General features: G+C 40.0%; 1 protein-coding gene across 1 annotated transcript in view; it reads right to left on the bottom strand.

Annotated features, from left to right (window-relative positions):
• The window catches only part of LOC109912707 (astrotactin-2-like), a 1,431,562-nt gene that overhangs the window by 904,911 nt on the left and 514,560 nt on the right, over positions 1-12,091 (bottom strand). The window contains exon 5 of the mRNA XM_048613352.1: positions 1,857-1,961. Within this exon, the coding sequence (XP_048469309.1) occupies positions 1,857-1,961 (105 nt within the window). The remainder of the gene's footprint in view (positions 1-1,856; positions 1,962-12,091) is intronic.

The following is a 12,091-nucleotide window of genomic DNA, read 5'->3' as shown; positions in this document are numbered from 1 at the left end:
GGAACAAGCTGCCAGAGGAAGTGGCAGAGGCTGGCAAAATTACAATGTTTAAAGGGCATCTGAATGGGAATATAAATAGGAAGGGTTTAGAGTGATATGGGCCAAATGCTGGCAAATGGGACTGGATTAATTTAGAATATGTGGTTGGCATGGATGAGTTGGACCGAAGGGTCTGTTTCTGTGCTGGATATCTCTATGGCTTTATGACTCTTTTCATGTTAGCATTTAGTGTAGGAGCATTTGCAAAAATACAAAGGATAATCTACACTGGCAACCAGCTCATACAATTGAACTACCACCCAAAGAGTCAATCAGGCCCCAACTAAATCTCTCTTATGTTTCCAACTAATAATGAAAAAGGACATTAGGCTCTCTTACAGGAACTATATGGCTCAGTGAGTTGATGCACTGAACCATATCGGTCAGGAGGTTCCAGATTTGATCTTCAGTCCATAGTAAATTATTGTACGATTAGGGTCATGGCATTTTAAATGGCTTTGGAAACAAAAAGGCAAGGAAAAGAAAATTAAATTAATCAAGGTTGGCTGCGCTGGTTATGTTCACTGAATCCTGTTTGCTGTGATACTTGGATAAAGCTAGTTTTCACCTCTCCACCCCTAAAGATGCTGACTTGTGCAGTGACATTGATACCTGTCTCTGTCTTTGACTCAAACAGCAACAGCAGGACCAAAGAGTTTCTCTTCCATTCTTCCCTATATTTTGCAGCACTGGGTGAACTAGAAAACATCAGCACAGAGCAATGGCTGGAATTTCACGATTGTCTGTTTCACTGGACTGCACATTTCCCAAATTAGTGTTTCAGGAAGTTATATTACATTGAGCAAGCCCGAGGTCATTTCCTTCTGTACTGAAGGAATGGAAGAGCAATGTTTTGTTTTTTAAGTCGTCATTTAACAAACATCAGAGTGTTAGAAATTTGTGGGAATAACTCCTGGGGAATCTATAACTGGTTGAAAAGAGTCTGGACATTTCAAGCTTTACTTTGTGAATAGTACGTTATCATTCCAAATGTAGGAAACACACAATCTAGCCCTAAGGCAAAATTATAACAAGGCTAAAGGGGAGTAAAATGTACATTCACTCAAACACAGTAAGGGAAAAAAAAAACTGTTGATTGCAGTACAAGGGTTTTGGTGTCTCCTAGGTCTGGGAAATTTCACTCTCCAAATGAGCCATGGACATATCAATTTGTAGTTTTGTGGTGATGTGGAATTAAAGAGATTTAGTGTGTACAAGTATCATCAGTCTGTTTAACTTCCACATCCAACCTTCTGAATTTCCTTTCCCTATTATGGCTTTCTTTCACATTTTCCTTTGAGACTTGTTGGCATTCTTCAGAAGCCATCATGAAATCACTGTAGAATTAATCGCCTTAGCTAATATTAAAGCAACAATGTTGAATTGCAAACAATTTAAAATTTGTTCAAACCAGCTTTGAACAAGCTAGTACAGCACTGGGATCTGAACAAATATTAATGTTAAATATCTCTGTATTGACATAAATTGTTGAAAAACCTAGACACATATTTGTTTATAGTTTCCTTCAAATCATGTGCCAAGCGTGTGATGGAAATTGACAGGACAAGTCTGAAATTAGCTCATGTTGAATTGCTACACTGTAAAGATGTGTACGAGTCAGCATGTTTTTGCTCCTCACTGACAGAAACTGAAACTTGGACAAATAATTGTTCTTTTATGTTAGGCATGTAGCTGAAATGAAAAATTGCTGCATTGTTGTAACTGCTAAATGAATTTGAACTCAGAAATTTAACCACCGCTCTAATTTCTGATTGCAATTTTGTGAGGTTGCTGTTCCATATTGAATATCTAATTACCTTTGCTTCTTCGCCTGCCTCTGTGTTCTGAGTGAAAAGTGAGATGTGTTTCATCATCTGCTTCTGTACCAGAATCTTCTTCTGCTCGTAGAATTCCACTGATGCCTATAAATAAATAAAAATGCGTTTACTTGATTTGCAATGAATAAACTGTTCCTTTCGTTAAGTTCGGGAAGGTTGTGAGACATCAAGACCCATCAGCAATGGTCATGTCTAACTTTGAAGCAGATGAGAGAGTTGAGGCAAATTACAAAGTGGCATTTAGGTAGCTGTAATTTAGGATTTTAAAATTGCAGAGATTGCAAGAGCAGAGGAATGATGGAGCTGAATTATTCAACAGTCCTACCAGATTATTACCATTACAGGCTTCAATCTAGAAACTTACTTTAACTGTGAGGGAACTTACCAAAAAAAAAGTTTGACATCAAATAATGGACCACACTATTAAACCTTAAAAATACTCCTTTTGCATTCATTAAGTTGAGGAATGTCACTTTCCATTGAACATCTCCCAACATCAGTATCAAACATTGTCAGGATTACTATCACACAGTTAGGTAGAGAGGCGAGCTCTCCAATTTTCATCAAAAACGTGCCCCAAATCCAACTTCAAAAGTTTTCAACTTCTGGCCCAATGTTGCAATTTCCTGATCCCACAACAACCATCTCATTCCTGTTCGGCTGGCTATATTAAGATAAAGTCAGAAGTCACATGACGCCAGGTTACCGTCCAATCGGTTTATTTGAAATCACAAGCTTTTGGAGTGTGGCTCCTTTGTCAGATGGCTTCAAATAAACTTGATGGACTATAACCTAGTATCATGTGACTTCTGACTGTGTCCACCCCAGTCCAACACCGGCACTTCCACATCATGGCTGTATTATAATTGTGTCAAACCAGGGAATCTTTTGTTCCAAAGCTTCATGCCCACTGATGGATAGAAAATGACCAACCACATTTGACTGCAGCATCCTTGATTCTGAAGGTGACGGAAGCAGGGATTCTCAGTACCTGTAATGCCCGAATGTACATTCCTAATGATCTCTATGAATTGATTTCCCCTGGGTACTAAGAATGGTAGTTGCTAATAAAGAAAACAAGTTCCTCCTAATTGGTCCTCCAAAAAGGAGAAGCAGTCACTTGTCAAAGAGTAATAAGACACAGGAAATTGTGGATTTCTGCCTGAATTTCATTCTTGAAACACAACTTGGGAGGGACGAGTAAATGTTGCTCCTGATTGCTTTTTTGAAGAGTCATAACTCCAGAATACAAGAATTACATTTCTTTCGCTTGATACAGACTCAAAGGTAAAAAATTGTCACTGACTGAAGGTGATGGATAATTTGTAAGTGTTTTTACTTGCATACACTCTCCGAATCTCAGATTTATTTTATGAGCTAAGTTTGTGCATCAAAGTGCGTGTATTCAGTTCCCTGCAATCTACAGCAAGTATTGTCAACACAAGATATCAAGAGACAACTGATGCCTCCATTGTTTGTGCGGGTTTGTCAGGCCGGGATCCCAGCCTGATCTGCTGTACTGCAATTGCAGAGAGCTCCAACTGAGCAGTGCTGTGCAGTTACAAAGAGTTTCTCTCAGTAAGATGCAAAGTGCTCCTCCTGTCTCATTATCTTGTCAAACTTGCCAACAGTAGAAGCCTAGTTCCTAAGTATATTGTTGAATGCACTGCAGGAGGACTGGACTATTCCATCAGATGAAGAAGAAAACAATGAGAGCAGCAGCTTGTTTTTGATTCCTTGCTCGCTAAACCGTGGGTCCTGTTTTTGTTCTTAGACAAGAGCGAGTACAAACACAGTTGCACAGAGGTACAGTGCTTTTAAATAATTGTTACTTTCTTGCGCCTTGGTGCATATCTCTCAAATAGAAAATCATTCACTTTTGAATCCAGGTTATGATGTAACATTTAACCATGTCTTAGCCTTGATTTAAAGGAACATGCTCACATTCACAGAACTGGAAGTGATCGACAAACGAGTTCTGCCATGGAAAACTTCAAGTTCAGTGACAGGGTGCACTTCAAGAAGTTGAAAGAATTTGGCAATAAAAGAAAATTACATTGACTTATGTATAATTGTACTGTGCTTCCCTCAGGTCACACACCTGCTACATTGAGAAGGGTGGAGTAGACAAGCTGCTCCCACATTTTTGACATTCTTGACTTGTTGCTAGAAGATATACACGATCATATAAGAGGACTTTCTTCCCAGTTTTCCATGTGTCTGGTGAGAAGATGGTGAGCAGACCCTCAACCTCTCAGCATTGCCTCAGAATTCAAGAACTGAGCCTAAAACTTAAGCTGAATGGTGAGCTGCACATGGCTCACCACTAAGATTAGAGAAGATCTCGGTACGTGGACCAAAACAGAAATTGCTGGAAAAGCTCAAGTCTGGCTCTCCCATATCTTATCCCAACCCCCACACACCAGGCCTCGTTATTGTATAAAATCCAAAAGAACTGTGGATGCTGTAAATCAGAAACAAAAACAGAAATTGCTGGAAAAGCTCAGCAGGTCTGGCAGCATCTTTGAAGGAGAAAACAGAGTTAACGTTTCAGGTTCAGTGACCCTTCCTCAGAACAGTTCTGAGGAAGGGTCACTTGACACGAAATGTTAACTCTGATTTCTCTCCACAGATGCTGCCAGATGTGCAGAACTTTTCCAACAATTTCTGTTTTTGTTTCTGATATACAGAATCCTCAGTTATTTCAATTTTTATTTCAATATTTGGACTTGACTGTCAGAAAATATTGCAAATAATTCAACAGAATAACATTTTCTAAAAATATGAACATTACTTCCCTCTTCTCTTTATGACAGGCTGAGACACCACATCAAAAATCTTTCACCATCACAACAAGAAGTGAGCATTTTTCCTGTATGACCCTAGTCACTGCATGAATGGTAACCACAGGGTATCAAAGCAGAATCCAATCCATAGTTTCAGACACATGGGATTTATTTGACTGAGGTGCCAAATACTGTAAGATTGCTTAATGGAAGAGAAGAAAAGTTGCTGAGCAACTGAAAGTGAGGATCCAGTTCAGATCAACCATATACAATAGCCATTACTGAAGGTATGCTTTACAGAAATCCCTTAACATTGTGGAAAGAGAACACAAATATTGATGTAACCTCAGAAAGAAGCTGGAGTAGGAATGCAGTGAGGGGCACAGAGTAATGGGACTTATACTTTCACACCTTCAGTGGCATGATCCCAATTTCAAAGACATGTTAAGAAATTACATTCCACGGGGGAGACACAATAAAAGAGCTTAACCAGACTTTTTACAAAGTTTCTCACTCAGTCATTAAGAGCATTGAAGAACTTTATTACAGCAAAATGAATAAGCTTCTGTAAAAATGTAATTGTAGCGCTGTGACTTTAGAATCTAATTTCATGTGTGTTACACACAAAGAATTATTCCCAAATTTAAATTGGCACGGGCTTGTGTAATCTTATCACTTCACCTTTTTTGTTGCCCACAGGACAAATGGAAAATCATGAATTGATTTGATATGCAAAACGTATTTGAAAGCCAAAATATATTTCATGGGCCTTTTTCATAAAAAAATCATGGAAAGTTTGACATGTCAGTAAGTCAGGTTTCAGTGTTTATAGCTAATATGACCAATTTACGTTAATTATTTGAAGCAGTAAAAGGATTTTTTCCATGCAGCTTCCATTGATAGCCATGTTATTATGCAAGGCACTTAGCAAAGGAGTTAATAAGTGATGGCTGTGCAAGCCACAAATTTAAAAATGTCACGTTTGACTTATCTTCGCCTCAAGCATCAAGCGGAGATGAGGAAGCAGTCTGTTTTTATTGGCTTAAAATAAGCATTTCTCTCAGTCCAAACATGCCCTCTGGATGCATCAATACAAGAATGATTAATTGCTAGGTATTAGGATTATACAGCTTTTCTTGCCATAGGTGAAACTCTGGAAACAAAAGCACTCTCAGTTCCCAGACTTGTTTTATGATCTCAGGATTGTTCAAACAGGTACTGCTACAACAAAGAAATACAGCACTGTCACTCCATAACCCACTTCCCCAGAGATTTAATACGAAGCTCCCCCCGCAGTGTTTAAAGCAACCATCTCATGAGTTCAGTGAGGGTCACTAGAGTAGCCACCGTATAATGCATGCAGAGACAGAGAACGAATGAGATTGCTCCAGGGCAATTCACTAGCCTGAACTGCTCCCTCAAGACAGCCGAATACAAATAGTCTAACAGGGTGATGCTCAGAAAGATTTAATAGAGGAGATAAAAGAATCTGTTCTGGTATGTTTATCAGTATTGATTGGGACTGAACATCCTAATACTTGTTATTATATGCAATGTGTTAGATACTTAGCTGGTGTCAACATTTCTTTCATTTCCTGTTGTATGCTCAGTGCCATACATTACAACAAAGTTAGATGAAACCACAGGGAGCTACTAAGAATGACACAGGGCCAACTGATGGAACCGTAGTGCAGACAAAATACTTTCCATGCTAGAAAAGTGAAACAAGAAACAAAAAATATGCTGGAAATACTCAGCAAGTCAAACATTTCAACAAGAACAACGTTGAAATGTTTACTTTGCTTCCCTCACACAGATGCTGTGTCTCAGTTGCTGAGTGTTTCCTATATGTCTCATTTATGTTTTAGTTTAAGCAATGGCATCCGCTCGCTCTCTGTAAGGGCAGAAGGGAGCCCCGAGGATACTGTCTGTACCTCTGCATTGATCACTGCTCCCCAGCATTCCAAACACAGTCAATGAATTCTTAAGAGAGATCTTCCCACCTTGCTCAATTATCCACGGACATGAAACAACATTAGCAAATAGATTTTAAAAGTTCTTATAGCCCTGATGGTGGAATTAAGAATCGAATGATGACCATGAATTCATTGTCAATTGTCAGGAAAAGCCCATCTGGTTCACTAATGTCCTCTGGGGACGGAAACTGCCATCTTTACCTGGTCTGGCCTACATGTGACTCCAGACCCACAGCAATGTCTTTGACTCTTAACTGCCCTCTGGGCAATTAAGGATGGGCCATAAATGTTGGCCTAGCCAGCGATGTCCCTATCCCATGAAAAATTTTAAAATATCTTCTGACTTCAATTACATAATTCAATGTGAAGTCAAAGCTGTATTGATTGACCCAATCTACATACAGCATTATATCCACATACAGTCCAATGCTTGGACAAGAATATTGTAATCTTAGAAAGGTCATTCTGCTCCTAATGTGAAGCAGGCAATTGAAAATTCCTGGACACATTGACAGAAGAGTTGACGAGAATCTGTTTCTCATGTTTAGGGAGTCCTACCCTCAGAGTCATAGATCAGGCTAAAGAATCAGCCACCCACAAGTGATATGAGGAGATGAATTTTTACTGAGAAGGTGGTGTATTGTTTAATTCTCTACCCCAGGAGGCTCTGGATGCTCACTGATGAAAATGAAATTGTTGGATATTTTGGACACTGAAGGAATACAATGGAAAGTGACCCTCAGACTGAGGTTTAACCATGACCTTACTGAATTGTCAAATAGGCTCATCAAGAGAGGATATGACCTAATTGGACTCCTATTTGGTTATTTTTTCAGACCAGTTACAGTAAATCATCCAAATTTCAGGCCAGAAGGATGGCAACCAGCAGTTTTTGCAATATATTGGACATTTTCAGGCAGTCCAACTATCCACAGGTGGTGTTGCATAATTTTCTGTTTTCAAAAGAGGTGTAATATATACATCAGGAAAATGGACAGTAAAAGCAGCACTGATTCCTGGACTATAACTCCACGGTGTCCAGGAACGTGCAGGCTAGTTGGATTAGCTATGGGAAATTCAGAGTTACAGGAATAAAGCTGGGGGGAGGGGTGGGTGGGGTCGGGTGGGATGCTCTTTGCAGGATTCAGTGTGGACTTGATGGGCCGAATGACCTGCTTTCACACAGTAGGGATTCTATGATTCTATGAGAGAGCATTGCAGCAGTGGGCACAACAAGCCAGACAAGACTTAATTGACACTCAGTTCCAGTCGACGTGAGCTGGTGCAGTGATCAATCATTGTCTGTAAAATTTTTGTTGCTCGGAAAGCAAGCGGGCCTGGTCTGGTCCCAGAGGCAAATGCAGCTTCTGTTTGTTTGCTAATTATTCACTTTGGCTGTGAAAGTGAATGAAAATGAATGAAAATGAAAGTGAATGTTCTCAAATGTTTGAAGGTTTTCCTGTCTGTGATGGTCCCATGTTGAACAATGAGATGATGCTGAACTTCATTGGGAATTGGGGGAAAAAGTAGCACTCCCTCAGACAAGTTTCTAGGATGGGCTGACAAGGTCAGATATCATACGACACCAGGTTATAGTCCAACAGGTTTATTTGAAAACATAAGCTTTTGGAGAATAGCCCCTTTGTCAGGTGAAGTGAGAAAGAAGCACAGTGAACACATAATTTATAAGTAAAAGATCAAAGGGCCATACAACTGATGAGGATGTATTAAACAAATCTACAATGCTGTTAAGTGTTTAATCAGTTAGAAGGTTTTAATTGACTAACGTGTATATGTAAATCCCTGAATTTCTTTCAAGTCACTGCCCTGAGAGAACTAAAGGTTTTCTCAGTGTATCAATGTAAATAAGGCCTCACACCTAACATGCACTGTCTGACCAAAAATGTCACCTCTTCTTTACACCAATAAAACCTTTATCTCTCAGGGTAGTGACTTGCAAGAAATTCAGGGATTTAGATATACATATTAATCAACGAAAACCTTCTAACTGATTAAAGATTTAACAGCATCTTAGGTTTGTTTAATACATCCTCATTAGTTGTTTGACCCTTTTGATCTTTTACTTCTTTCACACTTCACCTGATGAAGGGGCTGCACTCTGAAAGCTTGTGTTTTCAAATAAATCTGTTGGACTATAACCTGGTGTCATGTGATTTCTGACCTTTCCACCCCAGTCCAACACCGGCACCTCCAAAGGATGGGTTGAGGCTAAGGATGGGTAAGCTGTGTAAGGTTTCATAGATCATAGATCATAGAATCCCTTCAGCGTGGAAACAGGCTCTTCGGCCCAACAAGTCCACACCGACCCTCACAGTACCCTCCCAAAACCATCCCCTTATAACCCATCAAATCTACACATCCCTGAACACTATGGGAAATTTAGCATGGCCAATTCACCTAACCTTTTGGTTTGGTTCTTGAATAACGGCACATTTGTGAAGGTGCAATGAAGTGTCAGCTGTGCCATCTATGTTCCCTGGGAAGCATTTGATTTTGATTCCCTTCCCACTACGTGCACAGTGAAGGACAAGCCTGGCATGCAGTGCTTGGCTTGGGTGCATGGGTGAGTTTTAAATGTGGGGCCAGCGATTCTAGGATGCTCTGGCACTCGAGAATGCTTCTGACTCTGGTTGAGAGGGAAAGATGCAATGAATGGGGCACCACAGGGCCATGGGTAATGAGGCAACTTTCAGAAAACAGCATGAGGATTCCTGATAGGCCTCACAAAGAGAAACCATCAATGAAGCCCGACCAAAGTGGCACTTAGCCAATTTCTGGTAAAATTCATCTCATTAGTTTCCAGTATGGCAACATCTAGGATACTGGTTAAAAATTGGAGTCTTCCAATGAAGACCCTGATAAGAATACTTTTTCTCTACTTAGTCTGTGGAATTCAAGTCCCCAGAAAGCAACAGAGGCTGAGTCATTGAACGTATTCAAGGATGTGTTTGGTGGCTTTTTGACTGACAAAGGAGTCAAGGGATTGGGGAGCAGACAGGAAGACCACAGAAAGATCAGCCATGATTTGACTGAATGGTGGATCAGGGGAGGAGGAACAAACGTCACATTCCTGCTCCTCATTCGTGCATTTCAGTGGGAGTAACCTTGAACTGACTCCTGTGAAGGCTACACCTCAGTGGAGAGTGCAACATCATGTATGAAATGTGGTATAGGATCACCAGTTGTAGATATTTCCTAATCAAGCTTTTCCTTTTATTACTCATTCATCAGATGTGTGTGTCACTGGCCCGGCCAGCATTTATTACCCATCCCTAATTGCATTAGGTGTCAACCACACAGCTGTGGGTCTGGAGTCACATGTAGGCTAAACCAGGTAAGGATGGTAGTTTCCTTCCCTAAAGGACATTAGTGAACCAAATGGATTTTTCCTGACAATCAACAATGATTTCACGATCATCATTAGACTCTTAAGTCCAGATATTTTTGAATTCAAGTTCTACCCTTGCCATGACGGGGTTCAAACCCAGGTCTCCAGGACATCAACAGGCTATCTGGATTAATAGTATAGTGATAATACTACTAGGCTATCACCTCCCCACATTCAAATTCCACACTTCTGAAATGGTGGGATTTGTATACAGGCCTCTTAGCTCATAGTCAGTGAGACTACTATTGCACCACAATGTTCTATCAGTTGTATCAATAAAGGATGTATATTTTCTATCGATTAGGGTATTAGTAGCCAACTAAGTAAGGTTCGCCAATGCTAATTTCACGTGTTTTTGCAGCAAGTCTTAAAACTTGTAGGCTTCTGGTGTGATATCATTCAATCAGAATGGTAAATGATTTTAACAATCGTCAGTTTCCAGGTGGATCTGAAAATCCACATACCTCCTTGTTGTACCCCTCTTTCCTTTTTTATGTAGTTGAATTTCTCAACTCTGCTTTCCCATCCATGTTTCAAGGACTTCTCATGCTAGCTCCAGACTTCCATGTTCATTTCCATTTATAATTTAAAAATGATTGCTGACAGAGTCTATGTTAAAAAACATCATTCTGAAAATAACACACACAAATCCAGAACATCTGACACTGCCCCTCAACAAAAAATACTGACAATTCAACTGAATACTAAAGACTCTCAAACAGCCTTGAGTATATGACGATGAACTGCTTCATAATGGCTCAATAAATAACGTTTCATCATGTCGTAGTCTTGTTACATTGTAAAATGGGCTCTTTTATCCCCCTGCAGAGTAACCCTGTGATTTGAAAAGAAAAGTAAATTATGCTGAGAGAGCATTGGGCTTCAACTTGTTGTATTTGAAGCTGCGTTATTAGCTGATATGTTACTGGAAGGTTAAATTCAAGTACACATAATGACATTTTTGCAGTAGTGGAAATGAAGATTTAGAATGAGCAGTCTGACCAATAAAACTTAATTTATATCATGCCTTTACTGTGGTAAAATGTCACAAGACATGTTGCAGGAATGTTATGAAACAATATTTGACACTGGGAAGGTAGTTGAGGTGGGAAACTTTGCAACTTCTAAAAAGTACTTAGCTAAGCACTTGAAATATCATAACATTTGGGGCAAATGCTGGAAAGTGGGATTAGTGCAATTTCTCATAGTTTTTGTTGGTACAGACTTGATGGGCTGAAAGGCCTCTTTTAAACTCTACGATTCTATGATCTACAAAAAAAATTAATCCATTTGTAACCCAAATGGTGTTTTCTTTCGTTCTTGGAATGTGTGTGTCATTGGCACGGCCAATGTTTACTGCCAATCCTTAATCATCCTTAAGAAGGAGGTGATGAGCTGGTTTCTTGAGCTGTTGCATTTCATGTGGTGTTGATGGACCTACAGTCTGCTAAAGGTGAGAGCTCTCTGATTTTGACCAATTGTGAATTTGATAATATTGAAGCAGCAGTGGTTATGGTTTCAGGTCAGGATACTGTGAAATTTGGAAGGAAACACACAGATGGTGATGTTCCCAAACATCTGCTGCCCTATCCTTCCAGGTGGTAGCAGTCGAGGGTTTGTAAGGTACTGCTGTTGGAGCTTTGGCGAGCCACTACAATCCATCTTGTAGATGGTACACACCATGCTGCCATGGCCTGGGATTTGTGTGGCATGATTGTTACGAGCCACTTATCAGCCCAAGTCTGGATGCTGTCCAGGTCCTGCTACACGTGGGCATGAGCTGCTTTACCATCTGAAGAATACTTCTGATGAAGTGTCATCAGGGTTATTATCATTGTTTCTCCTTCCAGCAATGTTTCCAAACCCTTGGAGTATTTCCAGCATTTTCTGGTTTTATTTCAAATTCCCAGCATTTGCAGTACCTTGCCTTTGTATTTGTGGAAGTAAATGGGTTTGGTGATTGAGAGGACGTGAGGTTAGAAGCTTAGCTTGGAGCCAAGTATGATGCCAAGCTGGCTATGTGTCTAATTTAACCCCAGACAG

This window comes from Rhincodon typus, chromosome 28, assembly GCF_021869965.1.
Source record: "Rhincodon typus isolate 14 chromosome 28, sRhiTyp1.1, whole genome shotgun sequence".
Classification (NCBI taxonomy): Eukaryota; Metazoa; Chordata; class Chondrichthyes; order Orectolobiformes; family Rhincodontidae; genus Rhincodon; species Rhincodon typus.
Note: the sequence above shows the minus strand (reverse complement) of the source record. Positions and strands in the feature narration are given on the sequence as shown.